General features: G+C 31.8%; 2 protein-coding genes across 3 annotated transcripts in view; one reads left to right on the top strand and one right to left on the bottom strand.

The window, feature by feature from the left end:
• Window positions 1–763: 763 nt before the first annotated feature.
• On the top strand, window positions 764–2,618 carry LOC129232965 (heterogeneous nuclear ribonucleoprotein K-like; the record flags this gene model as incomplete). The annotated part of the gene is made up of 2 exons (XM_054867054.1): window positions 764–953; window positions 2,319–2,618. Coding segments are annotated over 2 exons (242 nt in total), but the record flags the coding sequence as incomplete, so codon positions are not given.
• A 6,333-nt stretch (window positions 2,619–8,951) lies between these two features.
• Window positions 8,952–23,040, bottom strand: part of LOC129232963 (snRNA-activating protein complex subunit 3-like) — a gene marked incomplete at its 3' end in the record, with an annotated part of 28,507 nt that continues 14,418 nt past the window's right edge. Inside the window, 6 exon segments of one of the 2 annotated variants that reach the window (XM_054867052.1) lie at window positions 8,952–9,160; window positions 12,903–13,010; window positions 13,728–13,889; window positions 19,564–19,646; window positions 20,956–21,090; window positions 22,427–22,570. In XM_054867052.1, the coding sequence (XP_054723027.1) occupies window positions 9,007–9,160; window positions 12,903–13,010; window positions 13,728–13,889; window positions 19,564–19,646; window positions 20,956–21,090; window positions 22,427–22,570 (786 nt within the window). 2 annotated transcript variants of the gene reach the window in all.

The following is a 23,040-nucleotide window of genomic DNA, read 5'->3' as shown; positions in this document are numbered from 1 at the left end:
CATTAATTTTGTGCATCGTAACAGTATTTTATGTTGAATAATGCAGATTTTTAAAAATCACCAAGTAGCAAATGTAGAATCAAGAAGAAAAATTGAAAATCCTTTCAAAAGCCTTATACAATTAAAAATACAAGTATTTTATTTGTTAACAATAAGAAATTGGCAACAGATAAAAATTTTAAATCACTGCGTTTTCTTTCCTTGTCTGCCAACAATGAATTCTGTTACCAATCGCTTGAATAAAGGCTTAGCCTTTCTTAAAATCTGCTTTAAGAAACGTTATAATTCGAATTCTATACAACATGGAAGTTCCTAACACTTTCTATAAGACACAAAAAAAAAAAAAAAAAAAACTATATTTTGATACTAAACTTTTAAAATTTTGAATATGTTTTCACTGCAAAAATCGCGAAAAACCTTTTAAAGGGTTTTAATATCTTTGTTAATTTCGTCCAAAGACGCAACTTAGTTAAGAACACTCTGTCAACTCCTTTCGAACAATTTCCCCTCCCTTTGAATATCCATTTAAGCGCTACAGTGCCACAGACAGATGCATAGATACACAGACATGTCACTCATAACCCCTTTCCTTTGTATGTCGGGTTAAAAACCGTAACATACAATTAAACAACTATACATAAAATTTCGACTTACGTGAGGAGTCTTGGAACGCATCTCTTGCATAAGTCAGGATCCGACTATACTTTATAAATTGAAATATAGAATGAATCAAATTTATATGTATTTATAATTGGTTTCTAAGCTATATGCCTATTGATTCAGGTTGCTGGTGCAATAATTGGCAAGGGAGGTCAACGTATACGCAAAATTCGTCGTGATTCAGCTGCAAACATTAACATTGAAGAAGCAACTCAAAGCACAAACACTCGTATTATAACTATTACTGGTGCTCTTCAACAAGCACAACTTGCACAATTCTTGATGCAACAAAGGTATGTGTAACTCCCATAGAATTTTGTAATCGACTGTTATATCTATAAAATAGTTTCATATTTTCTCTCTTGCCTCACCCAACTGCTGGAGCTTTCGTAGTTGCTGCAGTTGTGTGAAGTAGTGCCAAAATGATTCTTCTGCTTCAAATCAGTTTTTGCAGCGAAATCCGGTAAATTTAAGGTCTCCTTTTTTCCCATATCAAACTTCAAAGCTATTGCATTTTCTTCCAAATGTACTACTACAGTATTGTGCCTTATTTGATCCATACCAATAATTGTGTTAAAGTACTTCTTTGAATTGATATGAAATTTCTATGTGGTGCAGTGCAAATATAGATTGCGTTAAATTAGTGTTGATAGTAATGCCACTTAAAAGATAGTGTGCTACAGGTAAAACATTTTTTCTACTCTAGTTTTTCTGGATCTAGGAATTGTTAAAATGATTTGCCTACAGCATGACACCTCTTGTCACAACAAAAAAGACATCACAAATCAGAAGAAAAAAAACACATTATGGTACTTGTACAGGTTTGAGAAGAAAACATCTAAAGAATTAGAGCTGTTTGGAAAAGAAGATATTAATATTATGATGGGACAAGTACTCAGCTAAATGGATTAAAGCTGCGACCCAAATTTAATGGATCTAAGAAAATTCGGACATTGCAAAAAAGAGAACATGCGTGATGACATCATGGTATCAATGAGTTTTTCTGTGACATAAGAATTTCACGGATCAGGTCTTCAACTGCCACATTAGCCAATATATTTCTTCCTTCTCTTGAAAAAGTGCATTGAACATGGTAATTCCAGACTAGATATGTGGTAGATTTAATTTTGACTAAATAACAAAGAACTGTATGTATTTAAAAGTATGTATTCAAAGGTTTTGAAATATGTACTGATAACAATATTGTAAATATTAAGTAAAATAATAATTTTTAATTGTTTAAATCAGTAACATTTATGAACACTAATAAATCTTAATAATTTAAAGACAAAATTGTATTACTGATTTTAAATTTTATGAGTTTCTTTTTTTTTTGGGGGGGGGGGGGATATTTTGTCTTATTGCAGCAACCTTTTTTCAGTGTCTCTTAATGTTGGTGTTACAAAAATATGGTTTGAATTAAATTGAAGAATTTGTAGTCTTCGTTAGGTCATCTAGTTATTTAAAACCATGTGTGCATAGACTTCCCTGTCTGGAAGACTAGTGATTTTGTTGTTCTGTAATTGAGTAACATAAAGTCCCTATCTTCTGACAGTGAAGATTTTTTTCGTCAGCCGTGCAAATTAATTTCCAAAAATAAGTTAAGGCAAGGAATGGCTTTGATTTCCCCTTACAATAATTTATCTTTTTCATTTCAGTGTTCGAGAAAACCAAGGTAGTGGAGGAGGAGGTGGAGGCCGTCGGTTTTAAAACTCTCTTTTCACTCAACATAATTAGAACTGTTTTGACGACTTCTCTGCATACTTGCATCATCTCATTTATGTTAGTGTAATGTTTTTTGAAATGCAACTCATCTCTGTATATTGTACAAAATTGTTTTAAGTTAGATGTGCATCAACCAAGTGACAAAGGGTTATGTTTCCCATCATATTTCAAGGTATAAGAAATAAATTTGTTTTTTAAGTATGGTATGCATTAATAAAGATTTTAAAAATGTATGTGTCTTTAATATACTTATGATACTGTAAATATCAAAATGCCAATACTCGCAAGTTTTTTTGGCGACATCTTTGCTTTAAATGTCGACATTTATCAGGTTTTGGTCTTTCACAGCAATGTATATTGTCATACGTCGACGCGAATTTGTCTTTTTTTTTTTGTGCTGTCGATGAAACTGAATTTATTCTGAATTTTAAGCACTGGAACCCATCAGAAATGCTCTTTTTTCCTATTCTAGAAGTAAGAAAAGAATTTGGATTCACCATTTACAGACTTGCCCATATTTTGCCCCTTTTACGTATAAATATCTATTTTCCCCTACTTTCATTGTTAATTTTTTCTCATAATTAATGAAGGTTTTTGTTTTTAAAAGGAAAACTGTTACTAGTCTTATACATGGCACTGCTACAGCTTGTTTATCGAATGCATGTGGAGAGTTGGTTGTTGCAATTTTAGAATCTGTTTCTGGTAATTTTTCAGATTGAATACTGTAGAGCTTATTGAGCGAGAATACAAAAGCTACATTTTGCATTCTATGATGCTTTAGAGTCTCCTTCCGAATTTGAAAACATAACTTGCGTTTTAAGTAGAACTGTAAACTTTTCTTGTTAATTCCTTTCTATGGTTTTAATTACAATTTTTTTTTTTTTAATCAATACTTCAGCAGGTCAGGGTTTTTCTCCTAATACCCATCAAATATCATCCACCTTCACATGCACCCTCATCTAGTTCAATCATTGGATTTCCAAGCCTAAATATTCAGATGAAGGAAATGGACGATTAGAAGTAAAAGTTAAGGGGTCAGTTAAATTAGTTGTGTTCAGGGAGGTTAAAGGGGAGGAGATAAATCTTTACTATGTAGAAGTGGCAACGATCGTTCACTTTTTCCAGAGGGCGCTGTATGTGCACCGCTCCCGACAATCTCAGCAGATCAATGTAAATGATGCTAAGTTTCTCATTTTTTTAGAGGCAGCTATTAAAGCAAAAACAGAAAAATACTACTGGAAATTGGTTGTAGTAAGGGGCTAATATAGTGGACGATGTACGGCTTTCGTCCACAGGAAGTTTGCACAGTATTTTGATGGAAAAATTAATTTTATTTTTCATCACCAACTTGCCGAATTCGTCTGCTATTAATATTGCGCTGTGCGATGTTTTATTTATTAAGAGTTGGAATTTTTCTATTAATGTAAATAATTGACAAAATGAGAATGTAGTACAATTATTTACGTAAATACATTTTTTTAAATTATTTGTAAATTTCGTAACATGTTTTGAGAACTAATTAAAACGAAATAATTTTTTGCTTTTACGACCTTTAACAGATAAAAATTAATGTTAATGTTCTATTTACTTAACTTCAAGCTGATATTGATTATAAAAATTTTATTCATGTATTTACTCACTGCTTAGACATAATTATCATTGCTTTTTATTATTATTGCATTTATTTCGACAACCAAATGGAAAAAAAATCGAGAAACCTTATTCATTAAAAAAATTATACCTTGGAACGCTTTTTTGAGATATTTGTGGGATTTTCTGTTGAAATTAATCAAGTTTTCAAAAATTAAGATTTACTCTTATTGTACATGTATTTTTTAAATGAAAAAGGTTTTCAGATTTTTTTTTTTTTTTTCGAATTTGGTTGTTGAAATAAATGCAATAATAATAAAAAGCAATGATAATAATTATGTCTAAGCAGTGAGTAAATACATGAATAAAATTTTTATAATCAATATCAGCTTGAAGTTAAGTAAATAGAACAAAGGTCGTGAAAGCAAAAAATTATTTCGCTTTAATTAGTTCTCGAAACATGTCACGAAATTTACAACTACTTTAAAAAAATGTATTTACGTAAATAATTGTACTGCATTCCCATTTTGTCAATCATTTACAGGAATAGAAAAATTCTAACTCGTAATAAATAAAACATCGCACAGCGCAATATTAATAGCAGACGAATTCGGCAAGTTGGTGATGAAAAATAAAATAACTTTTTCCATCAAAATACTGCGCTAACTTCCTGTGTACGAAGCCGTACATCGTCCACTATATTGGCCCCTTATTACAACCAATTTCCAGAAGTTTTTTTCTTTTTTTGCTTTAATAGCTGCCTCTAAAAAAATGAGAAACTTAGCATCATTTACATTGATCTGCTGCGATTGACGGGAGCGGTTCGCCGACAGCGCGCTCTGGAAAAAGTGAACAATCGTTGCCACTTTTACACTAGCAAACCCGTAGGACATTTCTCTCCTTCTTCCTACTCCGTGGTTGTGTTACAACTGCTAGAAGTGGAACTAAGGGAATAATTCTGGAGTATTAAAAAGTTTTAACTTAAGCAGTTATTAAAAAAATAGTAAAATGGCAAAACTATAACCGCTTCAGTCGGAATTTTGAAATCTGTATTATTGTGTGGGCAATAACACAGTGGTAACACAATCTGGAAATCAAGGAATTCTCGGGGCATTTTTAAAATTTCCCCAAACCTCTGGGGCAGTTTTAATTTTCAATTGCTCAACCTCGCAAGTTCTCCTCCCCGAAATTTCTTTTCATTTGGACACGAAATATTTTTGTTTCCCTTTTTGCCAAACAAAATTTGCTGAACATTCTAAAAATGCGTTTGACAAAGTCTTTCTAGAGCCGCACTTTTCCTCGTTTGTGGAGTCATTTTCTTGAAATAATTAAACTACAGGAAATACTTAAATATTGTCTTTTCTGACCCAGTAAAGTTTTTTCCTTTTGAGTGCATTGTGAAAAATGCTTAGTTTTTTTAAATGTTATTTTATTCTTTTTAGTGTAAATGTATTTCAGAATAAGTTGTGTAAAGTTGGTGAACTAAAGATATATTTTTAAAAGAGTAAGTAAAAAAAAAAAACATATCAAGTCGATTTTTTTGGGGGGAAAAAAAAACCCTACGAAACAGTATATCAAATTTTTCTACAATTTAAAGATTATAGAAAATATAAAAAAAAATAACAAAACTTTACTTCCAGAAACCACTTAGCATACAAATATTAAGAAACCATTAAAATACTCTTAAAAACATGTGTACTGGCTGACCATGGATTGTATGGAAAGACAAACATCCGTTTTACAGCCAGAAATGGACGAATCTATTACTTTTAGCTATGTCAGCTTTTGCAGAAGCAGAGTCTCATTCAAATGATATGCGCATCAAATTTTTACTTTTCCCCCTTATTCACATAGATTCGTCTTATCTGGACGTTCGAAAATTCCTTGCAATCTGCGGTTGGACAGTATTTATGATAGAACTAAAAAGTAATTGAAATTGTTTTGAACTAAATTTTCAAACAGTATAATAATTGTTGCAAAAATAACAAGTAATAGTTAAAGAATAGAAGTAATGTATTATTCTTATGTAACTAATTGACATATTTATGCAATACAAATGAAACCATATTTCAAATTTTAACTATTTCAAATGATTTCAGTATGTAACGAAAAAAAAGCTTAGATTGCTTTTGTAACAAACAACTTTGAAATGCAAGAAAAAAAAAAGCAATTGGTTAATTTCAAAATATATAAAAGAAGAATACAACTTGGTTGTAAAGTAAAAGAATCATTTAAATCTGTAGAAAAGAAAACCTTTATAATCTGCGGCGGCAACAAATAATAAAGCGGCAAAAAACAAGTTTTTTTTTTATTGAAAGTAGTTCAGTTTTAGCAATTAAGTTAAAAACGCAAAGGAGTAATAACTTTTAAGCTTTTATCAGTATTAGTTCAAAAGCCAAAGATTTCTTCTTAAAATCGTGATTACAGTACGCTAATTACTTCGAGACAATGGAATAAAGGCAAAGGAGCTAAGGCATTAATGAAGGCTTCCTCTTTGCCTGTATGGTTGTTTATTTTACGTAGCATTGAAAGCGTGAAAGAAAATTTCAAGCTAGGTAAAATAAACAGCCTAACAGAAGCAATCTTAGGAAGTTCATCCTGTGGTTAATAAGTAAGATTCAATACTTTGACATTGAGGAAAAAAGATGCACCAATATACCGCAGTATATAATCGCACCTCATAAATTTTCCTTTTTTTTTTTTGAACAGATAATTGGCGGAAAATGCGTAGGGAAGTCGAGTACTTAACTTTGTAAAACAAAAAAAAATCCTTCATAAAATCAATTTCCCCTGATTTTTTGTCAATTTTTCAAAATTCAGATATTTCCCTGATTAATAAAGTTCCCTGACTTTTCCCTCATCTGTCGCCACCCTGTAAAAGGGTAAAAAAAATATACGTGTCTAAAACTTTACGCATTTTGCGTTAAAAAGAAATTCTTGTTTTCCTCTAAGATTTGTATGTGTGCTACTTTAATTGAACCATTTAAGTATTAAAGGTTTGCAAAACTAATTCATATTTCACAACATACAAGTTATGTGGTGAACAAGATCCTAATATGCGTCTTTAATTAGCCCCGTTTTCGAGTTTTAGCATAGATGAAGATAAAAATCTTGAGCAATGATTGAATAAATTTCATGCTTGCTCCAGAGAAGCCTTGATTCAAAATTTTTATTATGATTACTATTAAAGGTTTCATACACTCCTCTAATACTTCATTTAGGAAAAATTGATCACAGTTAAGTTATAAAAGTTGAAGGTGAAAATATTATTAGACGACTAAGACATTTCATAAGAGAAGTAAATCATGCTTAAATGGTGCTTGGCTATTTTTTCATGATTGTTTTCCCCTTCACCACAGCAGCATAAGTCAGGTTCAAGGGCCCCCTTAAAATCAGAACTTCCTTGCTTTTAGTACTTTTTCTTTGCAAAAACGTAGAAACATTTCTTCTCCAGCAATAAATGAATAAGTTATTAAAAATGTCAAATTTCAATAACTCTTAATCTGTACTGAAATCGGTTTCTATGGGAAAAACATCTAAGCTCTCCCCCCCCTTAAAATTTTGCATATAGGCGCCCTTGGTCAGGTTGTCTAATTATTTAAAAATACATAAGCAGATGTTTTACATTAAGTGATTGTGTTAAAAAATCAATTGTTTAATAAATTGCAGTTATGATATAGTAAAAAAATTCAAAGCTCCTCCAAACCTCTCATTTTATTTCTGAAATTGAGTACGAACCCTGTATTAATATAGCTGTAGTAAGGCAACAAGATTTGAATTTTCGATTCTTCTTGCTCAAATTTTAAGAGTGCTCAATGACCCTCAAGCTCAGAAGATGCTTAATTTAACATTAGCCGAAGCATATTTAGAAACTTTTAATTCCCCCCAGCTGTTTGTTTTTGTAAATAGTTTTAATGCAATGTATATGCATATTACCAGAGTATATTATAATGCGTAGCACTGTTTTTTCATTTCAATGTACTTTTTAACCCCCTCCCCATATGTATGAAGTCGGGGGGGGGGGGGGGGGTCAACAGTATTTCTGTGTGGCTTCTGAGGATTAATTTTTTTCATGTTTCTAATTTTGATCAAAGTTTGTTTTTGTAGAAAATAGGATTTTTTTGAATTCTCAACTGAAATATAGGATTTTTTTTAATGATTCAAGTAGAATTTTTTTTGCTGAACCTTAGTGCTTTTAATTAAAAAAAAAAACTATACTAGCAGATAAACATAAAATAATGAAAAATCAAGCTCAAAATAGTTTTGGTGATTTTTTTTTTATGTTATTGACTGTTTCGTATTAAACCCCAAATATAATCTCCCATCATATTCTCATTACACTGCCCTTGGTAACATTTTTCAAAGTCCAACACATCTTGGTCAAAACGCTCTCCTTACTCCTCTGAGCAGGCACATATAGCATCTTTAAATTGGTCCAAGTGAGCATGTAGCATATGAAGTTTATGAGTAACCAGTCAGAAAAAAAAAACATGGTATTCCAATTCTCTTGAACAAACCCGTATTGTTATTACAGTAACGAAATCAATCTTTGGAGAGTTATAAACAGGAACCTACAATCTGCTTTATTCTTTTGCTGATAAAGGTCTTGTACTAAATCATTCCTAAGCTAATTGGTTAAAATCTTCAAAACAATCTTATCGTTCTAAAACAGACAAAAACAAACTTTAAAAGCTATGGGTGGATATTTTAGTTATTTTCGATGGATAGTACTAGAATTCACCCATTAACACAGAAAGAAAGTTTTTTTTTGTTGACCTGTGAATTGATGTTAAGTTGCCCCAGAAGCACTTCCTTTTGCTCCGAAAGGTGCTCCAAAATGCTCTTAAACTATTGAAATCACTGCATGACATATGGCATGTACTTTTATAGTGCTGAAAAAGTTGCTACATGCTTGGAAAATGTATTTTGTACTCTTGAAGATGTACAAAAATATTTTGCATTTAATAATAAGTAAATATTTTTAAAAACATTTTATTTAAAATATACAAAAGCTCACAGTGTTAAAATAATTTACGCATTCATCACAGCTGGAGGATCGATGAAACGATAGGCCTTAAACTGTCCAATCTTTTGCTTATTACTGTCATAGTTGAAACCAACATAGCATTTTTTGCAAAACATAAAAGGAGTTTCAGGAAGGCGTGGATTGTTAAAGACTACCCATCTGAAAATAAATAAGTAAATAAAATCAGTTATAAGAGGTACGTAACGTTTAAAAAAATCATGATATTTCATTGATTCATTTTTACCATAAGTATTGCTACATAAAAAATTTTAAAATGTTCTTGAGACTGAGTTTCTTTCCTCATAATTCAAATTAGAAACAAAAAATCACTAAATTTGTACATTGTTGCCAGTTGCTTCATCTTGAGGCAGGGCCGTATACAAGGGGGGAGCTTCTCAGGGTTCAACCCCCCCCCCCCTCCCGAAAAGTTCGGTTCGACATTTAAATGTTGGTTTATATTTAAAAAATTCCAAAAAATATTGTTTCAAAACTCAAATGTCTTTCATATGTAATATTAATTGCATAAAATGCTTTCATAATAGATAACCTGACGATTTGAACATTAGCACAAATAGCGCAAAGCTCCGCATGAAAATTTTTAAACCCTCCTCGAAATTGTTTTATGGTTACGACCCTGTCTTTTGGCTATCCCTGGCATTGGGCTACAGTGCCAAGTGCTGATAACTACCAAGACTCTAAGGGGCAAAGTGACAAATGACTGGCAAGTAATCACAAATTTCAAATATTTTCAGTTAGCATTGAAATTAACAAAAGATTTGCAAGAAAAGAAGGAATAACGAGTCCTTTTGGAGCATTTGATTTGCAACTAAAATAGGATTTCAAATGTCTACATTCTACGAGACATGCACATTCGTACCTTCATTAACACATGCAGACATATCTTAAAACTCATGATATTTAACTCTGGGTTGGTCAAGCCCATTCGTTTTTATTTATATATGCATGCATGGCCAAAACCAAAAAAACTAGTCAACAATTGTTTGGGGGCGAGTAAAATGAAACTTTCAGAGAAGACTTCTTTGTGATTACAATACCTTACTTCATGCAAGGAAGTAAAAAGCTCTTTGGATCTCTTTTCAATGTAAGGATGTGGTTTTTATGAACAAGAAATAGGTCATTTAATAAGACACACTTATTTTATTAACAAATCTGTGTTGCAATTCGAATCGGAAGAAACTATTTCTTGTTTTCTAAAGAAAAATATTTCAATTATTCCAGAAAAAGATCATAAGTAGTTGGCAGTATACTGGGAAAAAAAGTTTTAGAGCCCCGATGCCATTCTTGCTAATTCTAATGTAAAATGGTATGAATTCTGATATCACCAGGGTTGCCAAACGTCCTGGATTTTAAGGGACAGTCCTGGAGTTTGAGACACTGTCCTACGTCCTAGAGAACTTTGATAAGGGCCAGCAAAAGTCTTGTATTCTTGCTGAGAGTAACTCACTGTTGCGGAAAAATTCAAGATAGTAGAAATAAAATGTTCTGCTATATATCGTGCTATCTTTCACAGTGAGGAGGCACTAGCATACATCATTGTACTGGAAGGCTGCAAGGTGCTCCTATCGCTTTGTCAAACATGAACATTAAAGAAAACAATATTGCTACATTTGGCCATTAATCAAATTAAAGAATTAGAAAAAAGCAACTATTCAGGGTTTTTTTTTTTCTTTTTTAAATTTTTGTTAGCTGTTAGGTTGTGTCAGCTTTGAAGCTTATCAATTACTGAATTCAAAACAAACTTTTTTTTCAGAGATATTGGCAAGAAATAAGTTATGCTCATTTAATCAACTCTCAATTGCTTGTTGCTATGGGGTACGCAGCTACAAGTTTTATAAGGGACCAAAAACTTTCTTAATCCCAGCAGCATAGTTTTGTATCAAGATACATTTTTACAAATTCTTGCTTTTCATTCTTATGCACCGTCTCCATGTGTCAAGTACCGGGGGGTGTACCGGGGTTTAACCTGCAAGACCTATTTTTGCAACCGCTAGTCCTAGATGCATACTTCCAATTGCAAAAATGTTTAAAAGCAGATGCAGAGTTAAGATGTCGAAAGTTTGAAGCAAAAAAAGGAATTGAATCAAAAAATACAAAATTTACCTTTTTATATGGGCCTTAGGTCCGCTTAAATTTAGAGAAATAATCTCCATTGAAGAATATTACTAACACAAAAAACTTGACACTTGTGTGACCAAAACTCAAGGATATATTCGAGCTCAAAGTTTTAAAGGACCATACAGAAGATGAGATAGAATTTATAGCTCTTTCAGAAGAATGACAAATTGTTTAAGTAAAAAGTATTTATGTCTTTCATTGCTATTTAAAAATAAATGCAAATGTTATGCCATTATATGCAAAAACGCACCACAAAACCTCAAATAATTTGAAAAATCACACTGTATGCACACATATGATTTTAAACCTTTGTTACTCACTATGTTTTCCCTTAAAAGGTGTTATTGACTGTGAGTGTAAAGTGGGGTAAGTCACAGAACACTGCATTTCATAACTCGGTGAATATTGATCCTACTAGTGTCAAATCTTTTGTGTTGGAATTGTTTTTCAATGTGGATTATTTCCCTAAATATAAATTAGAAGACCTAAGGCCCGTATAAAAAGCTAAATTTTGTATTTTTTTGACACATTTTTATTTTGCTTCAAATTTTCAATATCTTAACCCTGCATATCTTCTCTGAACATTTTTGCAACTGGAAGTATGCATCCAGGACTAACGGTTGCAAAACTAGAAGTCTTGCATGTTAAAACGGAACACCCTGTATATTAGTCATTCGGAGCGCTCCGAGCGCCCTACCCTTGTCCCCTACTCCCAAAATTTAAATTTGGCAACCCTGGATATAACCCACACGTTCTCCACTATTCTTTGCAGACATTCCTTCCTCTATGCTTTGTTTTCAATAATTTCATGGGCATGATTTTGATTTGAGGAGGGGGAGTATTATTTCAGCCAGGGGCGGACTGGGTCCCACAAGAGAAGACCTCAAAACCTTTACGACCAAAGGCCGTAAAAAAATAAATAAATAAAATAATAAAACAAAAGAAAGATAGAAAAAGAAATAAAAAACGATAGTACACCATTGCTGCGGTCACTCATCTGGTGTGCTAATTTTACATTAGCTACCAGTTTGTTTGGCTATCTTGGCTCCCTTAAGAGGATTTTCGCCACCAGCTCATGTGATTCCTATTCCGGGCTAATGAGTGCTAAAAAGCACGAAACTGCAGTCCTTGGATGGAATAACTGAGCTGGTGGTGTATTTTAAGTATTTCTGCCTTAGCCCTGGCTTAGGGCGGTAACTTACTACAAGATAGTACACAGGTTTACGAGTTAATCGAAAAGTCCCACAGGTTTGTGAGGGCAAAAAAAAAAAAAAGCACCAAAATATTTAAAAAAATAATTTAAAAAAAATTTTTTGAAATAAAAAAAGGTGTTTAGATTAGAAGGTGCGTAGGTGGGAGGGCTCATTGGCCCGCAGGCCAGTCTGCCTCTGATTTCAACTATTAAATTTCTTCTAAAGGGTGGTTTCTTAGAGAAGTGAAAAGTTCAATAGCAAAAACTGTTATCAAGAAGAGACTTGGGAAGATTTTCTCTTTTTTTCTTTTATTTATTTATTTATTTTTTTTTTTTTTTTTGCTGTAAAAACCAGAGTATCAGCTTTACTTGTGTAAGTGTCATATCCAAAATATTGTTCAATCTGGAATGAACTGCGTTGTAGCTCGTGTGAACTGTGCATAAACTTGCAGTAAATTAGATATATTAAAATTAGATGTACAAATATTAGTTTGATGTGCAATTAAGTACTAATAATTTAGCAATAGCATTTATAATACTTCTGTAGATATCTATGTTAGATTAGTAGCTTACCTCGCATCAAATATTTTACAAACCATGCAAAATATTCTTTTGTTATGCCTTGCAGTAACGAGCATTGGATATGCATTTTTATTCTTTACATCCTCATCGGACAACAGTCTAAAAAGAATATAGAAAAAATAAAAACAGAGACATCATTTTTTAAAATGTAAAATAATAAATAAAGCTAAATTATGCAATTCAAACTACAAAAACCAGAAATGTATAACTTCAAAAAATATTTATGACCAAAAATCCTCTGAGTATGAACGAGGGGGGGGGGGGGACTAAACCTAATTACAAAGTTATAACACTGACTATTACGATCACCAAGTAGGATATCAATCAACACTAATGTTAAGTGCTCTAGAAAATTTCTAAAATAAATTTTGATAAGGGATTGGATTCATAATAAAATGGAATACAGTTGAAACCTGTTATAGTGAACTGTCTGTGGACCCAGCAATAAGTTCACTATCCAAATCCTTTGACAGCTTTTTTAGCATAACAGAATTATTGAAGATGATAGTACACAACCAGGCCACCTCTAGAAAAGTAACTCTACCCCAAATTTCCACCAAAAGAAAAAAAAAAATCTACAGAATAAACTAATGGAACAAAAATACAGAATGTTGAGGTGCTTAAGCCATTAAACAAACAAACCAGCTAAAGACTACCTTAACTTACTCAAAATACGACCAATAAAAATACTGTTATCGAAAAATTTGCCAAAACGAAAAATTAGAAGTACACTTTTTGTTTGTATGTCAAATACCACTTACAATTTCAAAAGATAATAAAAATTGCAAAATTTGACTATAATAAACTAAAACAAACCTCATGTCACTAAATACTAGTAAATGTTCACAATTTCCTTGATGGTTATATAGATATGGGTATCCCAGACGTAACTTCAAATCTTTAAATTTTGTGTTTTCCATGCTACCTTTTTGCATCTCCATCACATCTGTGCCAGTTTTGGACCATTGAATGACTGGTCTAAAAAATAAATTTCAATAAACTTAGTACAAGAAAATGACGCAAAATCAGATTTTCAGTCAACAAGGATTAGTTTTTTAAAAACGAGTTACTCTTTATGATTCAAAAACCAATTCATTAAACAAATCTCCATTCTCTTTGGGCTTGTTTCTGTCTGAATGTCAAAGAATCGATTTTGCAGAAATTCTTAACTTCACATAATGCCATGATTTATTGAGTAACAAAATGTGGCTCATCGTTGTTGGCGCTCAGTGGTAAAGTCAAAAACATAGATTTAGTAGGAAATGGGGGAAGGTAGTTAACAGGATGAGTGAATCAAAGACTTTCACAATGTGCACCTTATCAGAAGAGTTAGGCACCAGTTTTCAATTGAGATTTATTTCTTATTGCAAACAAACAACAATGCTACAAAAAAAAAGAACTTGTTTTCCAATCCTTTGTTACATTATCCTCATACTTCTCTTGTTCCCTTACAAATGCATCTCTAGTTCTCAGTTGATTTTGATTTGGAATCTTCCAAGCGCCAACAATTCTGAGCTGTACTGCTGATCTGTACCTTTTCTTTTTGTGTTGCTTAATTGCTTCAAATAAGTTAACAAATCATAAACAATGCTCTAGAAATAAAATTAGAGCATTTCTTTCATCATATATATATATATATATATATATATATACAGTGGCTCCCAAAAGTGTTCGTACAGCTTGAAATTAAGCAGTAAAACCAAAATAACGCAAAACTGAATTCGAATATGAAGTCCAATTTTTTTTCACACCATTCCTATGCCATTCTGAATAAAACCCAGTAGTTTTTTTTAAAATATTGCCAGATTTTATTTTTGAAATTTGTCCAAAAACGAAGAGAAAGAGAAAAAATATGCCACAAAAGTCATCGTACACTGAAATATTTCGAATAAATTCATGATTAAAATTATCATATGTGGGTTTATTATTTTTGCATTGTAATGACACTGTAAAGTCATTTGCCATTAATATTTTGTCTATTTATTCCCTAATATTCTGTTTATTTTAAAATGGCAGGTATGCGTAGAAAACAACAAACACGATTCGAAATTTGATTTTTTTTCTCCTCACAGTAGCCATAAATTGGTTTGAAATGTCTCTAAATTAGGTAATTTATACCATTCTATAGTGAAGTGCTTGATAAAATGCTATAAAAACAAGAATCGAATCGAAAACAAGGTAAGAAAAGGTCAACCGGCAAAGAACAACGCGTGATCAGAGGTTTACAGTTAAAAAAATTATGAAAAATACACATTTGAGTGCTGAAAAAGTTTCTGCAGAATTGAATGAAACATTTTATGTTTAATTTTTACTTAAAATTGTTCTCCAAGTTCTCTGATAAGCTGGATTGATAGGCATAAATGCCTGTTAATAACAACAGTAAATAATCCTATCTCATCACCTCACAACACCAATAGTAAAAGAATGTTTTTCCTTACTTATAATGTATTACCAATCATTCTGCATGACTGGGGTAAAAGAATCTTATCAGCACTCATTCACATTGGTCGAATCGACCGAATGTTTGTTTCACTTTCGTTCACCTTTGGCGGGAACTCCGTTGTGGATGACGTCATAGAAAGCTTCTAGAAGAAATCTGATGGCACGTGTGCTTAACGATAGCAGTGATGTGTCCGTTCACGTGACTCGGATATGCTAATGACCCGGGGGGGGGGGGGGGGGGTATTTAAACTGCTCGCGGCTTTAAGTGGGTACGCCCCGGCACCTGTACAAAATTATTTCCAGTTCCAGTTCCAGTTCGCTCTCTCTCTTCGATCATCTCTTGTTGTAGGCGGTCGCTCGTTTGGCATTCGAACTTGCTTGTTCGTGCCGTTCGCCCTTTATTAGAAATGATTAGCTGGACTTAGCTTATTTCCCAATGGGTCTACTTCATCAAAGTTTTTAGTCAATAGTCATGCAGTTTGCGTTGCACTGTTAGTTATCTCATGCAGAAGTAGCATGTGGAGAGATTATGTTGTTAGTATTTATTTTATCATTTACAGCGTGTTTTTAGCTATTTACTTTATTGTTTAAATAAACTTCATGAAAGTTAGAAATAGTTTGTCAAGTCTTATTTCCGAACTCACTCTGCTAGTATCAAAGAAACATTGGGGAGATATTATTAGATTAGAAATTCTCCCCAACACGGATTAAATGGGACCTCTTCCCGCAGAAATTTTCTTGTTCGTGCGAAAAACAGTAAGCTTACGCTTTTCGTAGTATCAATGATAAATAAGCTCAAAACGTTTTGGAACAACGTCTTACTTTGTAGATGAAAATAAATTCAACATTTTGGGTTAAATTGTTGTATAATTGTAAATAGCAGAAAAAATGAGGAATTTAATCTTAAGAACTTAGTTGAATCAGTTAATCGGAACGGTGAAGGTGTTTTAGTGTGGGGGTGTATTTAAGCATCAGGACTTGGAAATTTGAAATTTGTTGATGAAATAATGAATCATGCTGTTCATTTAAATATTTTAAAAACAATTTTAAACAATTAGCCCAAAATTTGGAAATCGGAAACAACTTTGTTTTTTAGCAAGATAATGATAAGAAGCACGCGTTTGCGTTTGGTGCCTCAAAAATTGTCCTTAAGCTTAGAAATATCTCCTCAATCGCCAGATTTAAACTTAATGGAACATATTTGGAGATATCTGGTAGCTAGATTACAAAAATACACCATTGAAATGAAAAGCGAACTGGAAACAGTAAGACTCGGAGTGCGGCTGAACACTTACTCAGAAATTGCACAAAAAAAGAAAGAAAAAACAATGAAATCTATCCCCAGACGTTTAAAATCTGTTTTTGATATTGCAAGATATTCTACTAAATAATAACTTTGTAAAAAGTTAGATTATTTACCAATTTTTTGACATTTTTTCAAAGTGTACGAAGACTTTTGTAAGATAAAATTTCCGGCAATTTTTGGTTTTTGATTTTTTAAAAATGTTTTAATGTTTTATTAAAAATTTTCATGTAGTTTTGTTAAAAATAGACCATAAATCTTATAATAAAATGCCTATTCCAAAATATTAATTTTAACCAATGGATAATGGCATATTTCATTGAAAGTTGTAGGTGTACGAACATTTTTGGGAGCCACTGTATATATATATATACATACAGGGCCGGATTTAGGAGAGGGCAGGCGGGGCTACTGCTCCGGGGCCTCTACAACCAAGGGGCCCCCACAATAAAATTTTTACAAAATACATTAACTTTGACGGGTCAGCAAATTTTACGTTTTTTCTCCCAGACATTTTTTTTTCGTATTTCTACAAAGATTGCTTGCCCAAAAATAATATTATCGATATAATTATCGATAATATTAGTATCGGATATTTTCAAAAATATGATGATCTTTTCAAACCCTGATTAGGGGCCTCCACTCCTTCGTTGCCCCGGGGCCTCCACACTTCTAAATCTGGCCCTGTATATATATATATGAATTTTTTCAGTCATCTGTAGCGTAAATAGTTGCAAAGTAAGACTATTGGTTCGTGAAGAAAAAAAAATACTGATATCGTATGATATCTGAGCTCTCTGTTAAACAAGAGAAATTCTTATTGTCACAATTTCAATATTTTAACCCTTGGACAGAATTTTTATTTAACATATTTTCTAAAATTAAAATCATTTTAAACCCTTTCTTTCTGTAATAACACTACAGCCTGTGGACAAAGCACTTTATTTGCGGTTGTAAGCCTTCTGTCATGAGAGAGACTTGCTGGTGATTTGGCAGGGGACAAGGTTTTTAGCCAATTTACAGTGCATCTACATTTACTATGGGCTGATCAACAATGACTTTTTTGAACTTTACAATTGGCAGTTGCCTATATTGGCTGCTGTTCCATCCGATTTGAGCGCAAGCAATAACTGGTTTTTTTCTAAATAATCTATAATGCTAAGCAGTTTCCTTAGCTGTACTGCAGTGATAAGCACAAATGTGATATCTGCAGTAAAACTCAAAATGAGAAATTCATGATTAGTTTTACAAATTGTTTTCTTTGATTTGTGAACTTATTGTTCAACTTATGGTAGTTACTTTGTAAATAATTGGTCTAACTTACGCGGTGCATAATTTTGTAAAAGTCTATTTAAAATTAATGAATGTAGTTATGACAATTTTTCTCTACAATAATGTTTGCATATACTAGGTTGATTTCACCATAGTGACTAACTGCACTGATACAACAAAAATAGCTTAGTAAAACGCATTTAATGTATTAACTTAATACCAAAAGCATTATCATTTGGACTAAGCTTCTTAGCTGTTGTTTTATTTTGTTGACATGAATCTAACGAATTTGTCTTCTGAAAATACCATCTTCTAAATTTCAGACATTCACAACTGTGTAAATTAGAGTAATATTTTGTTCTATATGTTTATTAAACAGTGCAAGTTAATTCTGATAGCAGACGAGATTTAGAAAACAATAAATAAATAAATAATGTGGAGAGAAAGGCATAAAATCATGCTTTTGCTAAAATGATTCAGACATATATATTTAATAAACATGATATTTTAAGAAATTTTAAAGCAAACGTGAATAAATATAATAAGTTAAATTTTTATATGAAATTTTTTTTCAATAATATTTTATTTTCTAGATGATTTTGACAACAGACGATGCGCAAGCAAAAATATAACTAGCTGCAGAATGAAATGCATGTTTTTTGTAGAAAAGAACTAGAACTGAAAATTTCATTTTAGGAATTGGGTGTTTTACTAGGATTTAACAGGGGAAATCAGTTTTGGCAGGTCAAAAAACCCACTTTTTTATGTCATAAAATGATAGTAAAACTATTCAAGAATATGTTGCCAAAATTTCAGTGAAAAACTCTGATTAGTTCTGATGCTATGAGAAACTTAAATGACAGTGCAAAGCAAAAGTAAAATCCTAATTTATGATATATATTAATTTTAAAAAAACTAGCAAACTGAAAATATTAAAAAAACTAAGAGTAGTAAAGTATGGAGAATTATGTGATGTTATATGTCTTTATTGTGCATTTAATGCTAAAACTCAACATACAGAGCAGCCCAAGCTTTGGTATTCGGCGCTTCGCCCAAATTGCTCTTTGTGCCATCACTAGTTAAAACCCTAGAAGTAGTAAATGACCGATAATCATGCTGAGCGTGCAGTTGCTCTTATTAAAGAATACAATGGGTTACTAACCCATGATAAAACACAGCTGCAATTCCTGTTGCAAGTCATTCAAAGTCTTAGGAAAAAATACCCTGACAGTAGAAAAAGGAAACTTGGTTAAGAGACTCAGTGTTTGCAAATGCAATACAGATTTAACTTAAAACGAAAAGCTAAAGTCATGTGCGAAATTAGTTCAATAAAGTATTTGAAACTAATGCATTGTTTTTAAATTTGTTACATCACAACTAATCTAACTTTTCGCTATCGTTTTAAAACTTTGAGACCCTTGAGCTACACCCCTAAATATTTTAATATATTGTTCAAACTTTATATATATCGTTTTTACAGTAAATGGAACCAAATAAGATAGTTCAACATGCAAAATCCTTTTTTTTTCATGGCTTATACGCTCCACCCTAAAGTGCATTCATAAAAATTATAGATGTACTTTTGTTTTGCTTTTAAGTTTGAAATCAAATGTAAAAAAAAAATTTAATACATACTCACTATAATCTCGACAATCAGGATCTCTCATGTCATTATATACTACACCTTCAATGTAAAAAAAACCAGATTTGTATAAATCCTAAAAAAAAAAAAAAAAGTTACGTCTTGAAAGGTCTCAATAATGGAGATTTTATGTAATGGAGATCTTACTTATTAAGTTATTTTACTTATTTTTTTAGTATTTGTAGAAGATGTTAACTTTTATATGCTTAGACTTCATGCTCGAATCATTTTTTCTTGGTAAATAACCAGTTTAATAAGAATTCTAATATCAGGGAAAATATTAAAGGATTTAGCATGCGGTTAGCATGACTGGCCGTGGCAGTGAAAACTTGCCATTGTAAAATAAAAAAGTCAAAGATGTTTCAGGGAGAGTTGCCCGCAATTTACCTAGCGAGTAAGAAGTCATAGGCAATATCAACATTATTTGAAGATAAGCTAAGCAAGTTGGATCACACACAAAAAAATTTAAATAAATAAATGCTTTTACTTGTGGATAACTGATCGGTACATTTACTGATAGAAAACCTTAAAGAAACTTGATTAAAATTTTTGCTACAATGTCTAAATATCTAGCAGTTTCCATCAAAACCATCAAAAGATGATAATGCAAAATACCAACAATGTCCTCTAATGGTTTAAAAGTAGGCCTACTCTTTTCAGTTTGAAAGAATCTGAAGGCATTGGAAAGTCACCAATGCTTTATTCGAAACTAGTGGCCCCCGCACAGCTTTGCCCATAGTAGAAAAATAAAAGGTCTTTTTGTTTGTGTGTATATTTACAAATAATGTATGCTAAATTTCTCACCAATTGGCTTGCCCATGTTACAGTTTCACATTATGATAACATGATAATTTACTGGTCCACCTTATGATAATTTTGCTCGGGAAAATGTTCTTAAAATTGGAATAGAAAAAGAAAAAAATTGAATTTTCGAAAAATCGCTTCGAGGTGCACCCCCCCCCCCCATGCCACAAACTAATTCTATGCCAAATGTCATGAAAATCGGCCGAACGGTCTAGGCGCTATGCGCGTCACAGAGATCCTGAGAGACAGAGAGAGATCTGGACAGATATCCATACAGAGAGACTTTCACATTTATTATTAGTAACGATAAAGATGTACGTAAAGGTGGACAACAATAAAATACATGGAGGATAAAAGTTATAATGCCACTCAGTGACTCACAAAATTCAAAATCAACACTAAAAGTTTCAAACAAAATTAATAATTTTTGACTTTTCCTTTTTTTTTCTTTCAAATTCTCAATAAATTGATAATATTTAAATCTTGCAAATAAAACTTAATTTGCTTTTATAATTCATATAATAGCAAATCAAATTGTATTATATTACTAAATATTGATAATGAACAGAAAGAAAATTTACCTTGCACGTTGTAGAAATTTCCATGTCTGGAAAATCACTTAGCTCAAAAGGAATTACTTTATCAGAAAGACATTCTATTTTATCTCGTAATTCACACAAATATTGGTTACCAAGAACCATAAAATTTGATTCAATCTAAGAATTGAAAGAAAAAATTAGTATTTCAGTTAACATTGAATAAAATCATGCAACCAAAATTCAATAAAATAACTTTAAAGCAAGAATTAGTTACTATTTCATAATGAAAAATTAGAAAAATAAAAAAAGCAATAGAGCTTCATTTTTATTTATGTTTTTCCAAATGGTTTTAAAATAAAAATCTGATTTTTAAAAAAATCTGCCAAAATTTAAAAAGTTTGAGCAAAAAAATCTTCATTAATATTGAGCAAAGCATTGACTGTTCTCAAACTTTTAAACTTTTGTATATATAACAACTTTTTCAAAAATGTCAATTTGTGCTTTCAACAAATTAATGGTATTGTAATGGGTACTTATTTTAGTTCTACCCCAGCAAACCTTTTTCTTATATCACTAGTCAACAATAAAGAACCTTTTGTCTGCATCCTGGTTTTATATAATCAATTCCTACTAATTTTGGGTCGAGAAAAACAAATATGGTAGAAGATTTTTTTTATTAGCTCTTGTTTTCAAGATACATAAAAAGCTCACAGGAGAAAGACACAGTAATCACACACTGATTTAAAAGTAATGTTAAACAAACAGATGCCTGCAGCACATGACTTCCTTTTATGCTAATTTAATGATAATAGTGCCTTGGACTTCGAGTAAGCAAAGAAACATTTCAAATATTTTCGCCCCAAGTTTGTTGCGAACTGAGGCAAAAAAAAAATGTTTTATACAGATCAATTTTCCTAATATCGGCAATTTTAGTGTGATTCAATGGTTAACTCTCTAAATATCGCCATTAGAATTGAACCGCCTAATTGAAACCAGATTAAAAAATTTTAAAAAAACGCCAAATTTGTTGCCAAGTTGGTTTCTCTCATAGCCATTTCTTTCTTTCTTTTTTTATTTCTTTTTCCAAAGTAAATTTCGAGTTATCTTTGAAAAAACTTAGAGTTAAAGGAAGTTAACTTCGAGATATTGAGAATAATTAGCATGGAATTAAAGACAAAGGGGTCAGAACTTGATAAAAACTTTGAGTTATAGTAATATTTGAGTTATCGGACTTCGAGTTATCGCGAATCGACTGTGTATATTTATCAACTTCTTGGATTGGTTACACTGCAAAAGGCCAACGGTTCCGGGAAACAGACAGAACCTAACTCTGGGATCCCTCTGGGACAAAACCTTAAAATCACTCGCAGCATACACTCGAGTATAAGTTTTAAAATCAAGGATAGGAGAAATATGGGATTTTCAATTTAATCAGGTATATATTGTTATGTTACTAACAATAATACAAAATGAAGTATACTACATTTGCATAAGAATTCTCAAAACCTCATACCTTAAAACAAGGAAGTCTGGAAAGAAATTTTCTATCATAAGGAGTAGCCTTTTTTTCGGGTCTGTATATCTGAACTGTCAAAGCGACTTCAGGTTCATCCACAGGTTCAAATGGAATGTCTTCTACATTTTCAGCTCCCACCATCTAAAAATACATTTTAAACAAATATTTATTCTTGTTATATTATAACACAGAACACATTCATTTCTAACAAACCGTTATTTTCAGTCTCTTTCCGCGTTGCAAGGGCTGCCATCTGGTGGCGATACGTCAACAAGTTCATTTATAGAAATAACAAAACTAGAAACAAGAAAAATTATTACTTTAAAAACAGGGTTATTTTGTTCCTACTATTTTTCCCACGTCATGCAAGTCTAGCTACAATTGTGACTTACCGTAAAGCTAAATGTGAATAATAAAACTATTTAAAAATAATACGTTTTAATAAAAATATGTGAAACAAGCTGGATTTATTATTTTGATGCAGCATTACATAAAAGTATGTGAACAAACAATGTAACTAAAAGCAACTTTAAAGCCGGATATTTGAATCCGGCAAATGAAGAGATGCAGGATATCCGGAATCCAACAAAATCGCTATCCGGTGCATCCCT

The sequence above is a fragment of the Uloborus diversus genome, unplaced genomic scaffold (genome assembly GCF_026930045.1).
Source record: "Uloborus diversus isolate 005 unplaced genomic scaffold, Udiv.v.3.1 scaffold_1407, whole genome shotgun sequence".
In the NCBI taxonomy this organism is placed as follows: Eukaryota; Metazoa; Arthropoda; class Arachnida; order Araneae; family Uloboridae; genus Uloborus; species Uloborus diversus.
The sequence above is the reverse complement of the archived record's forward strand: the minus strand, read 5'-3'. Positions and strand labels throughout refer to the sequence as shown.